The sequence below is a fragment of the Dendroctonus ponderosae genome, unplaced genomic scaffold, assembly GCF_020466585.1.
Source record: "Dendroctonus ponderosae isolate FM_Combo_2020 unplaced genomic scaffold, Dpon_F_20191213v2 Dpon_F_20191213_1, whole genome shotgun sequence".
Lineage (NCBI taxonomy): Eukaryota > Metazoa > Arthropoda > Insecta > Coleoptera > Curculionidae > Dendroctonus > Dendroctonus ponderosae.
This window is the reverse complement of record NW_026017110.1, coordinates 62,090,684-62,102,330: the sequence shown is the minus strand read 5'-3', so window position 1 is coordinate 62,102,330 and position 11,647 is coordinate 62,090,684. Positions and strand designations below refer to the sequence as shown.

General features: G+C 36.9%; 1 protein-coding gene across 3 annotated transcripts; it reads right to left on the bottom strand.

The window, feature by feature from the left end:
* Positions 1–1,367: 1,367 nt before the first annotated feature.
* On the bottom strand, positions 1,368–10,802 carry LOC125502593 (hepatocyte nuclear factor 6-like). Of its 3 annotated transcripts, none has more exons than XM_048661221.1 (5): positions 9,040–10,802; positions 8,722–8,970; positions 6,220–6,243; positions 5,857–5,969; positions 1,368–4,802 (listed from the first exon to the last, which is right to left on the bottom strand). In XM_048661221.1, the coding sequence occupies exons 1-5, from the start codon at positions 10,028–10,030 to the stop codon at positions 4,560–4,562; spliced, it is 1,620 nt and encodes a 539-aa protein (XP_048517178.1). In that variant the 5' UTR covers positions 10,031–10,802; the 3' UTR covers positions 1,368–4,559. The 3 variants fall into 3 exon arrangements, with proteins under 3 accessions (XP_048517178.1, XP_048517177.1, XP_048517179.1); XM_048661222.1 differs by adding an exon at positions 6,651–6,723 and having other exon boundaries at positions 4,446–4,802; positions 8,722–10,802; XM_048661220.1 differs by having other exon boundaries at positions 8,722–10,802.
* Between the last annotated feature and the right edge of the window lie 845 nt (positions 10,803–11,647).

The following is an 11,647-nucleotide window of genomic DNA, read 5'->3' as shown; positions in this document are numbered from 1 at the left end:
CGAAACGTCAGGAAGAAATTCCCATAGACCACGGCTTCAAAGCCCGGAAAACATTCCTAAATGTGATTTAACCGGCCGTGAAAGCCTTCATAGTCTGATAGCCAAAATAATTCGAAATATGCTTTAAACTACAAAAATGCAACATAGAAAAATTCAAAGTTTAACTTTGGTGCCTTGTATGGTAGGTAAATGGTGACATGAAAATAAAACATAATTTTGTTGAAGAAGTATTTATTGAAATTGTAACTTTTGCTTTAAAATACAAAATAAATTAATGACCTGGATGAACCTGATGCGATGTTAGGAGTGTATTTATGTATTTATGTCCGGCTCAATGTTTGTGAGTAGCAACCGCAAATCCCCACGAGTACTAATTTCTGGTCGGTTTCTTTTTTTGTGACGACGCTCACAACGGCACTGAATCTACGATCTACCAGATCAGAAGCCGGAAAAGCGATTGAAAGCTTTTGTACAATATTCCATAGGTGATGGAAATTAAATTGCGATCTCGGTCAGATCCTGGTTTAACCATCAGTTTCAGCTCCAAATTTGTGGATAATTCACTGTCGCTCCGGTATTACTTTGTATTAATCTGCATTTGTGCCCTGAGTATGACTAGTTTCAAAAGGGTAAAAGTGCGCGAACCCCCTCAGGATGTTCAGGGACCCCAAAGATGATTTTAATTTCCCATGGGTCCCCTGAATGATGAAAAACCTAAATTTGGACATTTTTAATACCAATATAGGTTGAAGTTGTACGGGTTTCACTTGCAGCACAGTGATTATTTTGCCGGTTGAAGCAATTCTCATATAAAGCGGGATTTCTGAATCATAAAACGGCTGAAACCATCAGCGCTTGTTAATGCCGAAGGAAAAATGCTTAAAGCCGAGTGAGAATTCATGCACCATTCTGATTCTGAACCTCCTATCCTGCTTGTAGGCGAATACGCCGAGCCTAATCGATTTTGCCTCTTGAGATTAATTTTATGGAACATCCGAGCAGGAAAACTAAATTTCGAAATAGTTTGTTGAGTGATTAATCAGTCATCAATACGTGGAAAATGTACAGGTTTTTAGCCCCTATAAACCCCGTTTTGAGCCGTTTTTTAATTGGTTCTGTGAGGGCTTACCAATGACGTGCTCCAAAACCTACCCATTTAGCCAATCAAATATCTCACATATATTTCTAATTTAACCAGCTTTTCTAAATTAATACAAAATCCCAAGTTTGAAAAGTACTGGTTACAGTACAAGACTAAAGTTTCAATAACTCCATGAAACTCGAGGGTAAATCACTGGCATATTCCTATTTGAACCTGCGAACCTTCCTTTTACAAAAAGTTACCAAGGCAAATTGAAACGCAAAACTATTCTCAATTAGTTCTTTAATCAACCTATACTTCTACATAATTAATGTGTGTAGATTTGTGATGCCACTCTACACTGGGAAATGGATATGGTATTGCCATTTTTACACGATTTCTATTGCACTAAAATTAAAATTACATATTGTTCGGTAAACCGTTGATGAAACAATGACTTGAACGTTACCTTCAAACCGGCGTTTTTTCAAGTGAAGTAACTTTGATTTAATCAAGTAAAAAAGTGCAGGTGCAAAAATCGTATAAAGCATTCTTAGACACAATTCAAAATTTATTATCAAAACCGTCAACGACTGTCTTATTTACAAGCCATGGTAGTGTCTATTATTAAAGATAAAAAAGATGTTATGACACTGTGCTGGATTTACAATAAATGATCTTTACCGTAGCCGCTAGTGAAACCATTGTCAATAAACTGCTAACGAGTATTATAAAGTTCTTCACTAAAATTGTCGAAACAAGACTAGAATCATTGTGTATTCGAAACAAATTTCCTATTTCCTTGTCGATTTATACAAATTCTACAAGTACAGAATCAATATGTCTTTATAGAAAACATTTGAGTTAAAATAGACTAATAACTCATCAAAGTATCAATAATTGAAAAAAACAGAAATTTGCTTCGGTAAATATGTACTAGAAAAGACCACAAGCTTCCACGTTGATAATGAAGCGAATTCTATGAATCCGATCTAATTAAACCCGAACCAAAACTTTTAAGAAAACATTCTAAAACAAGTAGGATGGTTGGATGGTACTTACGTAAAATCCACAGGATTATTTTACGTGGATTGATTATGGCTCTTTGCAGTAAAATTAGTCCATGACCAGATCTACACATGTGTAAAATGAATACATTAAGGTCGTGATTTTAGCTTTCTTTTGCCACAACATTCAAATGAGAAGTACAAAAGTAAGCAAGGTGTTTGTGAAATGGCTGTACAAGGTAATACCAGCTGAACATCGCTATGTAAGATTGCTTAAATATATGGAACTTGTAAAAATTAAGCTTGATGATTCAATAAAGGAATGATTGCTTCTCGTAATAAAATATATAGGAATTCGGATTTGAAAATGCGCTCTAACTGAAACAGAGCAACCTTAGGTAGGATGAGCCTCCGTTTGACGTTGTACAAGCATTAGCCAATCACCACGTTTAACCAAATAATCCAGTAGCAGTAGATTTAGTAATTCTATCCATTGTAAAAACTGAAAGGCAGATAATTTCCTAGAAGTAAGAATAAATTACAACATTTCATAGCAAAAAGTGTTCCCAACAATACTAGTTATTATATAAATATTTTTGTTGTCGATTATGTACAAAGATTTTTAACAGTTCTATATAATGTCCTATCACTGTCACGTATTTAACACAATAATAAGATCACTGCTAATCTAAATTTAATTTAAGAATTGAAGTGACTTAAAGGCGAATTGAATTCAGAGGTCACAGTTTGCAAAAGTAACTGGCCGAATAAGCAAATTAAAAGTGAATCGCTTGGTTGTGTCTGGGTTGCATCTTGATTTCCTATTTACTTACAATTCTTGTACAATTGCATTTACAAATGCTTATTGAGAAATTTGCTGTTTGTTATGGCAAAGATTCGCTCTATCTGTCGCCGATACATAACGCATAAGTTAATTTGTACATTATTATTCATCTGCATCTGTATTCCCTACAGAGGATTTCATTTGTGCTAAAATATAGTTTTTAGTTTTGTTACCAAAATATAGCGATATTGATATACAATTACAATTGATATACAACCAAAGTATACAGTTTTATGTAGCATTTTTGACTGATCCGCTGTTATGTCTAAAGTTTCATCACAGATCGAAATTAAAATCAAAAATTAATCATAAACGAATCGAGTCAGAATTTATTGAAGTGGTACTATTCAGATCAAGTTTAATCACTACCTATCTAAAAATTATAAGTTATTACACTTTACACCAAGGTCCGACAAAATCAACAAAAAATAATTATTTACAGCTAATTCATAATCTAACAGATGTGTTTGTATCAAAAACAGCTAAATTTTAAATAAGCTTGGAATGTAAAAATCCTATGCTAAACTAAGTAATTCAATCAAAATAATTCTATAAATAATGCAGAAATTACAACCAAACAAAAAAATTCTAATTTGACTCGCCAAAAATTCAGTTTATCACGTATAATGATATCATTTGATCCACAAAGTAGTTTTTGCATCAAAATAAGGAAAAAATTAAAAATTTTCGAAATAAATATCACAAAAATAATAAGTTAAAAAAAACTAAATAGTAAAAGTCGTTATATCACAAGGCCCCTAATATTAAAGCCGAAATTTCGTACTGAGGTGATTCCGACTTCATCAAATAAAACAAATCATATCTGTACAATAAATAAATAAATAAATAATTCAAAGGAACTTGTTAAACAAGTAAAAGTAATATACACGTATAAAAATATTGACTTAGAAAATATGGCAGAAATTATTCCGGACTGTATAAAATGGACTGTTGTTGAAAATGTTGTAAACTAAACATGATTTCACTACAAATCACAAGTGAACGGTGTTCATTTTTTCGAAAAACCAAATTGTTTTTTCTGTAAACTTGTTCTGACTAGGTTCAAACGCACATGTGACTTTGATTGATTTTTAATAAGGAGGTTCTAGTCGATTAGTGCGACTAGAAGCGAATTGAATTAGACGAGTGTTTCCCAAACTTGTTCGATAATGGAACACTTTGCAAACTGACGATTTTTTATGTGTTAAAATAAAGTTGATTTCTACTCAACTCAACTCCAAAAAAAGACGTTCAACATTTTTTATGAGTATAACGTTCTTCCACGTTATTTTAACATCTAAAAGAAGGTCACAAGGAACACTAGTTCACGTTCAACGAACAACGCGCGTGTTCACGAAGTTCCGCGGTACACAGTTTGGAAAACTCTAAATTAGACATTAGAAGTTATGATTTTCGCAATAAGAAAAGTTACAAAAGATTGTCATAATACTGGGGGGCAAATGCGCAAAATTATATGAAATTTGATGTGAAAAATTTGATTTAAACCATTGAATAAGTCAAATACACAATTATTATTTGGTGAACCTACACAGCTAACTCTACAATATGGCGCTTCACAAAATATTCAGTGTCACAGCAGTAGTAAATGACGATCTCTGAATGCATGTCACAAGACATCCTCTTGATCGTCCATATCATTGTCCATGTCCCCATCATGATCTAAGTCATCAGTGTCCATTCCTGGGGACATTTGATGCATCATTGCAGCTGCTGACTTTGGATCTTCGTCTTTCCATTTATCCATTGATCGCCTCCGAGCGTTCATGAAGAAATTTCCAACTGTGGTTGGTTCCAGACCCAACTGTCGTGCAATCGTCACCTGCATTTCCTTTGACGGCCTCTTTGTTTCCTGAAATACAATTGAGAAGAATCAGCACCGAATTTTTCCACGGATTTGATCCCCAAACAGTACAAAAAGTACAGTGCAAGTTCTGTTCGTTCGTGCGACCTGCACGTTTCAACATGAAAGCGTAATACGTGGACAATGTTCAAGCAGGTTTTTTTGCGAACCGCAAATTTTTACAACAGAACCCCATTGGGGTAAAAACTGGTTACTAAAGCGGAAACAGCACTTCCATATTAATTGGCTCAAATAATTTCGATGGAGGAGGAAAATAGCTCTATCAGGAGTCTGATAGAGCTATTTTCTGATGACAAAGGAAAAGTTCTAAGAATTTTCGCTTTGGTTACCCCAAATATTGTTGAACAGACCAATGTCACCTCATGAACGGCTTACAGCAGCAATGCGATTTTTGGCAACAAAAAAAATATTATTCAAAGGCGCACTTTGGTTATTTGCTGAAAGTAATAAGGCTACAAAATGAAAATTGAATGAAGAAAATCAATATTCTTTATTCAGAGTTGCCCGAGAGTTGGCGCTGTATGTCAACCAAGCAATAAACGCTAAGTAGGTAAATGTATGTCTGCTCAGTCCTCAGAACTGATTGTGTAAACAAGTTGAAGGATATGCATTTGTTTTTCGGCATGCCCTATCAGTTACTTGAATGTTATTATTTCATTAAATGTTGGGTTTCTAATTCATTTCTGCAAGAACGACTCACAAACAAACAAAAGCTGAAATATCAATTGTAAATCATAATTTCGCTTGAGGTCTTTGTGGGAAAGTCTGAATAATTTATGAGACTTTCCCAGTGTTAAATGGGGATGTGGCAACAAAATGACTAAGCAACCGGTATAAAATAACTAAATTATGAATATGGCTGTGCTCTAGATGTGCCAAATAAAATATTAAATACATCCAGCCCTAGTTTCCTGGAAATTGCCATGAAATTATGCAATTTTCTCTAGCTAGATGTTCCCAATATTATTCCAGATACATCTATTCCATAATTCAGCCAAAGTTTTAACTCTAAATTCATAACTTGATATACCAGTGGACTTACCTTAAAAATAGCCTGAAGAGTACGCCTCTGGAGGTCTGTAAAAACCAATCGAGGTTTCTTGGGGGTAGGCATCTGCTCTGTATTCCCCGTAGTATCCTCTTTCCGTTTGCAACCTGTTTCATCAGAAGTGAAAGACAAAATGAAAATATGCACGTTTTCCGAAATCTGGAAACTGGTTCGAACCCAAAGCAACTTCATAACGCCACAGAAAACCTCTACGTGATTTTTTATTATTCAAATTAGTCAGTCGCTTTGCCGATTTTATTTGCAATTCATTGATAATTTTCAAAACTCTCGATGCAGTTAATTCGATTGAAAGAACAATTGCAAACTCTGGAACTAGAAAAGTGAATAATTACTTACTGCCTCGTTGGGGTATCTGCGCAGCTGAAACAAAAAATTGCATATAAACTAAACAGAATAAGTGGCCTTTTTACATAAATTAATACAGAAAGGATTCGCAGCCATCATTTTCAATAAAAATAGAGTATACAATCATATGGGCTTTCGATGTACACGTTCGTACATATCATTCCATGTGTAGCATTTTTTCAACATTATCATTATGCCAGACACACAAATACATTTAAATAACCATCGGGAATTGTGCATAACAACACTGCAATAGAAAATAAAGCTGTTGTCATGCATGTAAGCTCTATATGCCAAATAATATGAAACAGATATTCCGATTTATGTTCTTTCGCATGTAACAAATAAAAATAATTTAAATAATATGCATTTTATGACAAACATGCAAATATCTTTAACATCAAGTGACAAATAGAACTCACAAGCATGAAGTTGGTGATGATTTCCTTCGTTTGCTGTTGACTGCCCTCACGTTTACATTGCGCGTCTGGCAGTCTGCAATGAAACAAGAGAGTAGTCAACAACATAAAAAAAATTAAATATATTTATACGAGTATATAAAATATATTCATGGCTATATAAAAATTCTTGATTTTGGCTAAAGTCTGAAAAAAAATAATGAATAAAGCCATTAGCTTGGTTTCGCAGCTTTTTTGTAAGTCTATATGCCTTTGTTCGTTAACTTCCATATTTGATTTTAATTCCACATGAATAGCGCTCAAAAGTTCGACTGGAACAAAGAATTTTCCAGTGTATAACTCTTCAAGTGGTGGAAGTAACGTTACACATAATATTTTATTTAGAGCTTTAATGTCGCTCTAAGCTGATGTGATAGTTGCTACCTTAAACGAAACCGTACTAAACATAACAAAGGAAAGATTCTAGTCATTAGAAATTTGGTTTCTGAACCATTGGTATTAATTAAATGGTGGTAGAGATAAGAAGCTAAGCAAATAATGAAATAGAATAACCTTGAGAAACATTTCGTTTTAAATTGACTAATAGCGAAACTTGCCGGTTTATATACAATAAAGGGGGTTGGAACTCGTTCTTAGCGTTGTAACCCAAATATATTATTGCGAGGGGACGAAACAAGCTCACAATGTACATTGTATTTAGCTGCTATCGTATGTCTTATGCGCCATAGCAACCGAAAAGTGAACAAAATGGCATTTTACAAACATTTTTGATTGAGGATTTGAGGAAATGGGGTTGTTTCTTCCGGGAAAATCGGGTAAATCATAAATGGGGCGCTTTTCTTATATACCTCTTGGCAACATTGCGTTCGTAGCTGAATACAGAGGTACGGAAAAATCGATAGCTGTGGGATGATTCACCTTCACACGAAATGGACAGCTTTTGAAAGCTCGTGCTATAAAGAATAAATTGTGGTTGTTTTGAGTGGGAAGGGGAACATATTTTGTCGCATAGAGTTGACTGTATAGTGTTCCTGTTATTCAGGTCGTAGTTTTTTTCTCCCGCATTTATCTATTTAAGCGTTTTATCGGTCCCATTTTTTAAAACGGGACCTAAAAGAATGTTTGCTCAACACTTCCTAAACTTTAAATAAAAGGGAATGAAAGCGTACATATCACGGTTTATTTGGCAGTTTCAGGTTTGACCCCTGCCGATTTCAAGGAGCAGCTGTTCGGAATCCATATATTTTTTTTAAATTTAGGGTACTGCCCATAGTACTCATCAGACCATGTGTGACGTTGGGGTCACGGACTCCCACCTGCGTACCTTTATCACCCGCACGTGCTACATTAATTTGTTCAATGATTAAACTAGACATTATCTATTGTAATCTTTGTCACGTAAAGGGTGATTCTGATGATTACCAAAAATATCCTCGGTTAAATATTTTACGATATTATATACCCATAGTGGCTTTTTAGTCACATTGAAGCACCAAGTTTTTTTTTTAATTGATCAATTCCAGGCACCCGTTTTATTAAGCGCTCATGTTGAGGATCTTTATGTATTTTTCAATGTTATAAAGAACTTTATAAGGGCGAAAGGTCAAGGTGCACTGGGGCAAGTGGCAGTCAGGTGGCTGAACCAAAAATTGGTGGGCGAAAATACATTTTTGCTAAATAATCTATATCGGATAAATTTCTCAAGCAGTTGAAAATGTTTTCTGAATTTCATTTTCTAAAAACTATAAAAACAATTCTCTAATTTTATAGAATCAAATAATTAGTGGAAGAAGCAAAAAAACTATGCAGGGCAAGTTTATGAACGTCGAATATGTGCCAATTTAGACTAGAAAGTTCTGCAGATAATTTGATAAAGAAAACTAGTTAGGCGGGAGTTTGATGAAATGAAGCGGAAAAGCTGGCGAAAATTACGCATAATTGCGCTGATGGACTATGAGACTGTTGAAATAAATGAAGCATGTGTGAGTGTAGTAAATACGGATTAAGTTAGGTGATGAATATGTGCAATTGAGTTGTTGCCAGTAAATGTTGATAAACATTGTACATTACCTACCAGCTAATCTGAGTGCGGACATTCGCTGAAACTCCGGTTCTTGAAGCCACTTCCACATTCTGCGAAACGTCTCCCTGCCAGATTTTAATTTTGACCAGGGCTTGGGGTTCCGTAGGAGGTCAGAAAGAGTACCCTGTGATCTGCATAAAACTCTTTGGGCAAAAATGGCCTGAGGAATGCTGTATCGTTTCAGCTCGGCACTGATTCGCTGGGCCAGTTCTTTTGTGTTGATTTCCTCGACATCGCTGGCTATTGTGGGAACATTCAAGGATCCAGGACTGCCATTTTTTATTTGAATAGGCTGCTGATGCTGATTACCTGGAGGTGTTTGTTGCAATGTAACCACTGGAGGTGAGGGAGAACAGTCGCGTTGCGGAGCCGAAATTTGCACTAACGTAGGAGGATGGTTTTGTAATCCAAGACCATTTAAAGTCGTTTGTCCACTAAAACTTGTCACTAAAGTACCTTCCGGCGAATTTAAGGAACCCGAGCCGGGAGGGCTGAGTTGAGGACTGTTCAAAGTTCGACTCACAAGTTCACCTTGTCTGGCACCATACGGAGAATCGTAACCCTGCGGGGACATACTTTTTTGAGGTGAAGGTAGTCCATTCTGGCTATACGCACTTTGGGGACTAATTGGACTAGATTGTTGTTGCATCCCCATGCTTGGCGAAGAATAGTTGTGTGGAGGTGTCATTTCCATGTTGTTCATGGTATAAGGTGTACTTGCATTGAGTCCCACAATGCCCTGAATGGTGTTATTTTGCATAACGGTGAAGGAGCCTGTAACATTACTGGCATGGCCATAAGCAAACTTATCGGATACGGTGGAGATGGGCGGCAAGGGTTGCAAAGGGGTAAGAGTGGCATAGGAGGAACTGGGACTGTAGCCGGCGGGAGACATCCTGCCGTTCACTGTGGTAAGGGTTTGGTAAGTCGGTTCCGGGTTCAAGTTTCGGTACTCATTCGAATCTATCATGACCGAACTGGGTGACAATTTTGGACTGAGGAGTTCGGACTCCCTCGATTCCTCTTGGGGTTGCACGATAACGGAGAGAGGGCCATCGGCTTCTTCCTGTTTAACAACACGACGCTCGACCACGGCGCGTGACAGCACCCTCATCGTCGTCACAACCCGCGTTTCCATGCCTCCTCCTGTTATGACTGCGTGCGTATGCGCTGTGCCATTTGAGGAATCGACCGTTTGCTCAGATAGTGACTGCTGTTCGATTATCTTTCCAATATTTTCCATCATAATTAATTTGATGGGTCGCCCGGCGCTTTTAGTGATGTCGACACCGCTTACCATCCGGAAAACTTCGGACGTTCATAACAACGTCCCCGCGCGGAAATGAACTTGCTCTCGAATTTCCTTCCGAATGGGTCGAACACCAACTGACACTGCAAAAACAGCAATATCCCGGTATATTATATTCTCCGTATTTACGACGGCGCCGACCAATCCTCGAACGAAACCATCGCATCCTCCTTAAAGACTCAAAGTGTCCTTTAGCGGCTTTTTGGTTCCGCTGCCTGTATGCGAAATCGCATGCTCCCTTCGATTGGGAACCCCCGCACTCGTACCCGATATTTAGTTATTGGTCTTCGGTTTCGATTAGTATGAATCCGTGGTGAAATTGTAACTTGGCAGTCGGTCGATACTGGATTGAATGGGGGAACGAACGACGCCAGGTGGTTTTCTGCGCGCGTCCTTCATGAACCCTCGTGCTGCGCCACAGGGCTTTTGCGTCACTACAATATACTATTCCTCCTTTTATCGGACCCTTTTTACCACCCTGTTTGAGTTACGACCATTACGGCATGATCGCAGAGCCTTCGAAGTATGCACGTCGGCCAAACAAAGGAAATCTGCGGCTCGCTGCTCTGGTGAGAACAACTTTTTCCTAAATATTCTTTTGCACCGTATTTACCTTACTAGCAGTGAGCAGGATGTCTTAATTATCTCACACCAAAAACGATCAATGCTCACTTGAACACAACTATTTCAGACCTTTCATCGAAAAGCAATGCTATCGACCACATATTTATCGTTTTTCGATATCACAAATATGGCACAAATTTCCAGTTCAATTTCGTTCAGCAGCGTTTTACAGATTCGGGGTGGCATATTTGCAACATTCATTTTCTTACCAAAAACACTCGATGCACTCCAATTATGTGCATTTAAATCATTTGAAAGGTCAATGAATCAAAGTGGCGAAAGCGTTCAAATCTTTTACGGCTTCTCTACCCCTATAGAAAAATAATTATCTTCGTGACCAAACTGATTAAATACAACGGAAACGAATGGAAACACATTTTTTTCTATATCTGCATATTGGGTCCCCTTCGCTTCCAACGCCCATATGAATCCGCAGCAAAACTTGCACCTGGTTTCTGGTCCTACTCATGCAGATGTTTAGGTGTTTGCTAACAGTTCAAATACAAACAATCTGTTTTGTTTTAAATATCATTTAATTCTCCAAAGAAATCGACTATTTTCAAATTTTTCGGTTGTAGCACGCACCTTAAACCTTGAAGCAAAACTCGCTTTTCAAGGAATCAAGAATTTTCCATGGGTTTCAAAACAGCACAGCGTTCGCTAAAGCCGCTAAGATTTTGCCACATTTTGCGCCACATTTTGAAATAATCCGATAAAATAATGCTTGGCGACGCGCCATCTGTACAGGCTCTCTTCATACCCAAATCGACTGCAAATAACACGGCTTTCTGTAAAGCCTGAACACGAAAACCTTAAAATCTGGAAAACCTTTATGAATAACGAGAGGACTATGGAACGGTGAAACCAAAATTTTTACAATTTTTCAGTTTGGATTATTTAAATTGTGAATGTATAATTTAACTCGTCAACAAGAATTCACTTTCTCATTCTTCAAATTGAAGTGGTCCTTCCTTAAATTTGCTT

Excerpts from the sequence above, each read along its gene's own strand:
- LOC125502593 (XM_048661220.1), bottom strand. The coding sequence starts at position 10,030 with ATGGTAAGCGGTGTCGACATCACTAAAAGCGCCGGGCGACCCATCAAA. Across the intron at positions 6,244-8,721 it reads GTCCGCACTCAGATTAGCTG|CTGCGCAGATACCCCAACGA; the intron begins GTAGGTAATGTA and ends TTTTTGTTTCAG. Across the intron at positions 4,803-5,856 it reads CTCTTCAGGCTATTTTTAAG|GAAACAAAGAGGCCGTCAAA; the intron begins GTAAGTCCACTG and ends ATTGTATTTCAG.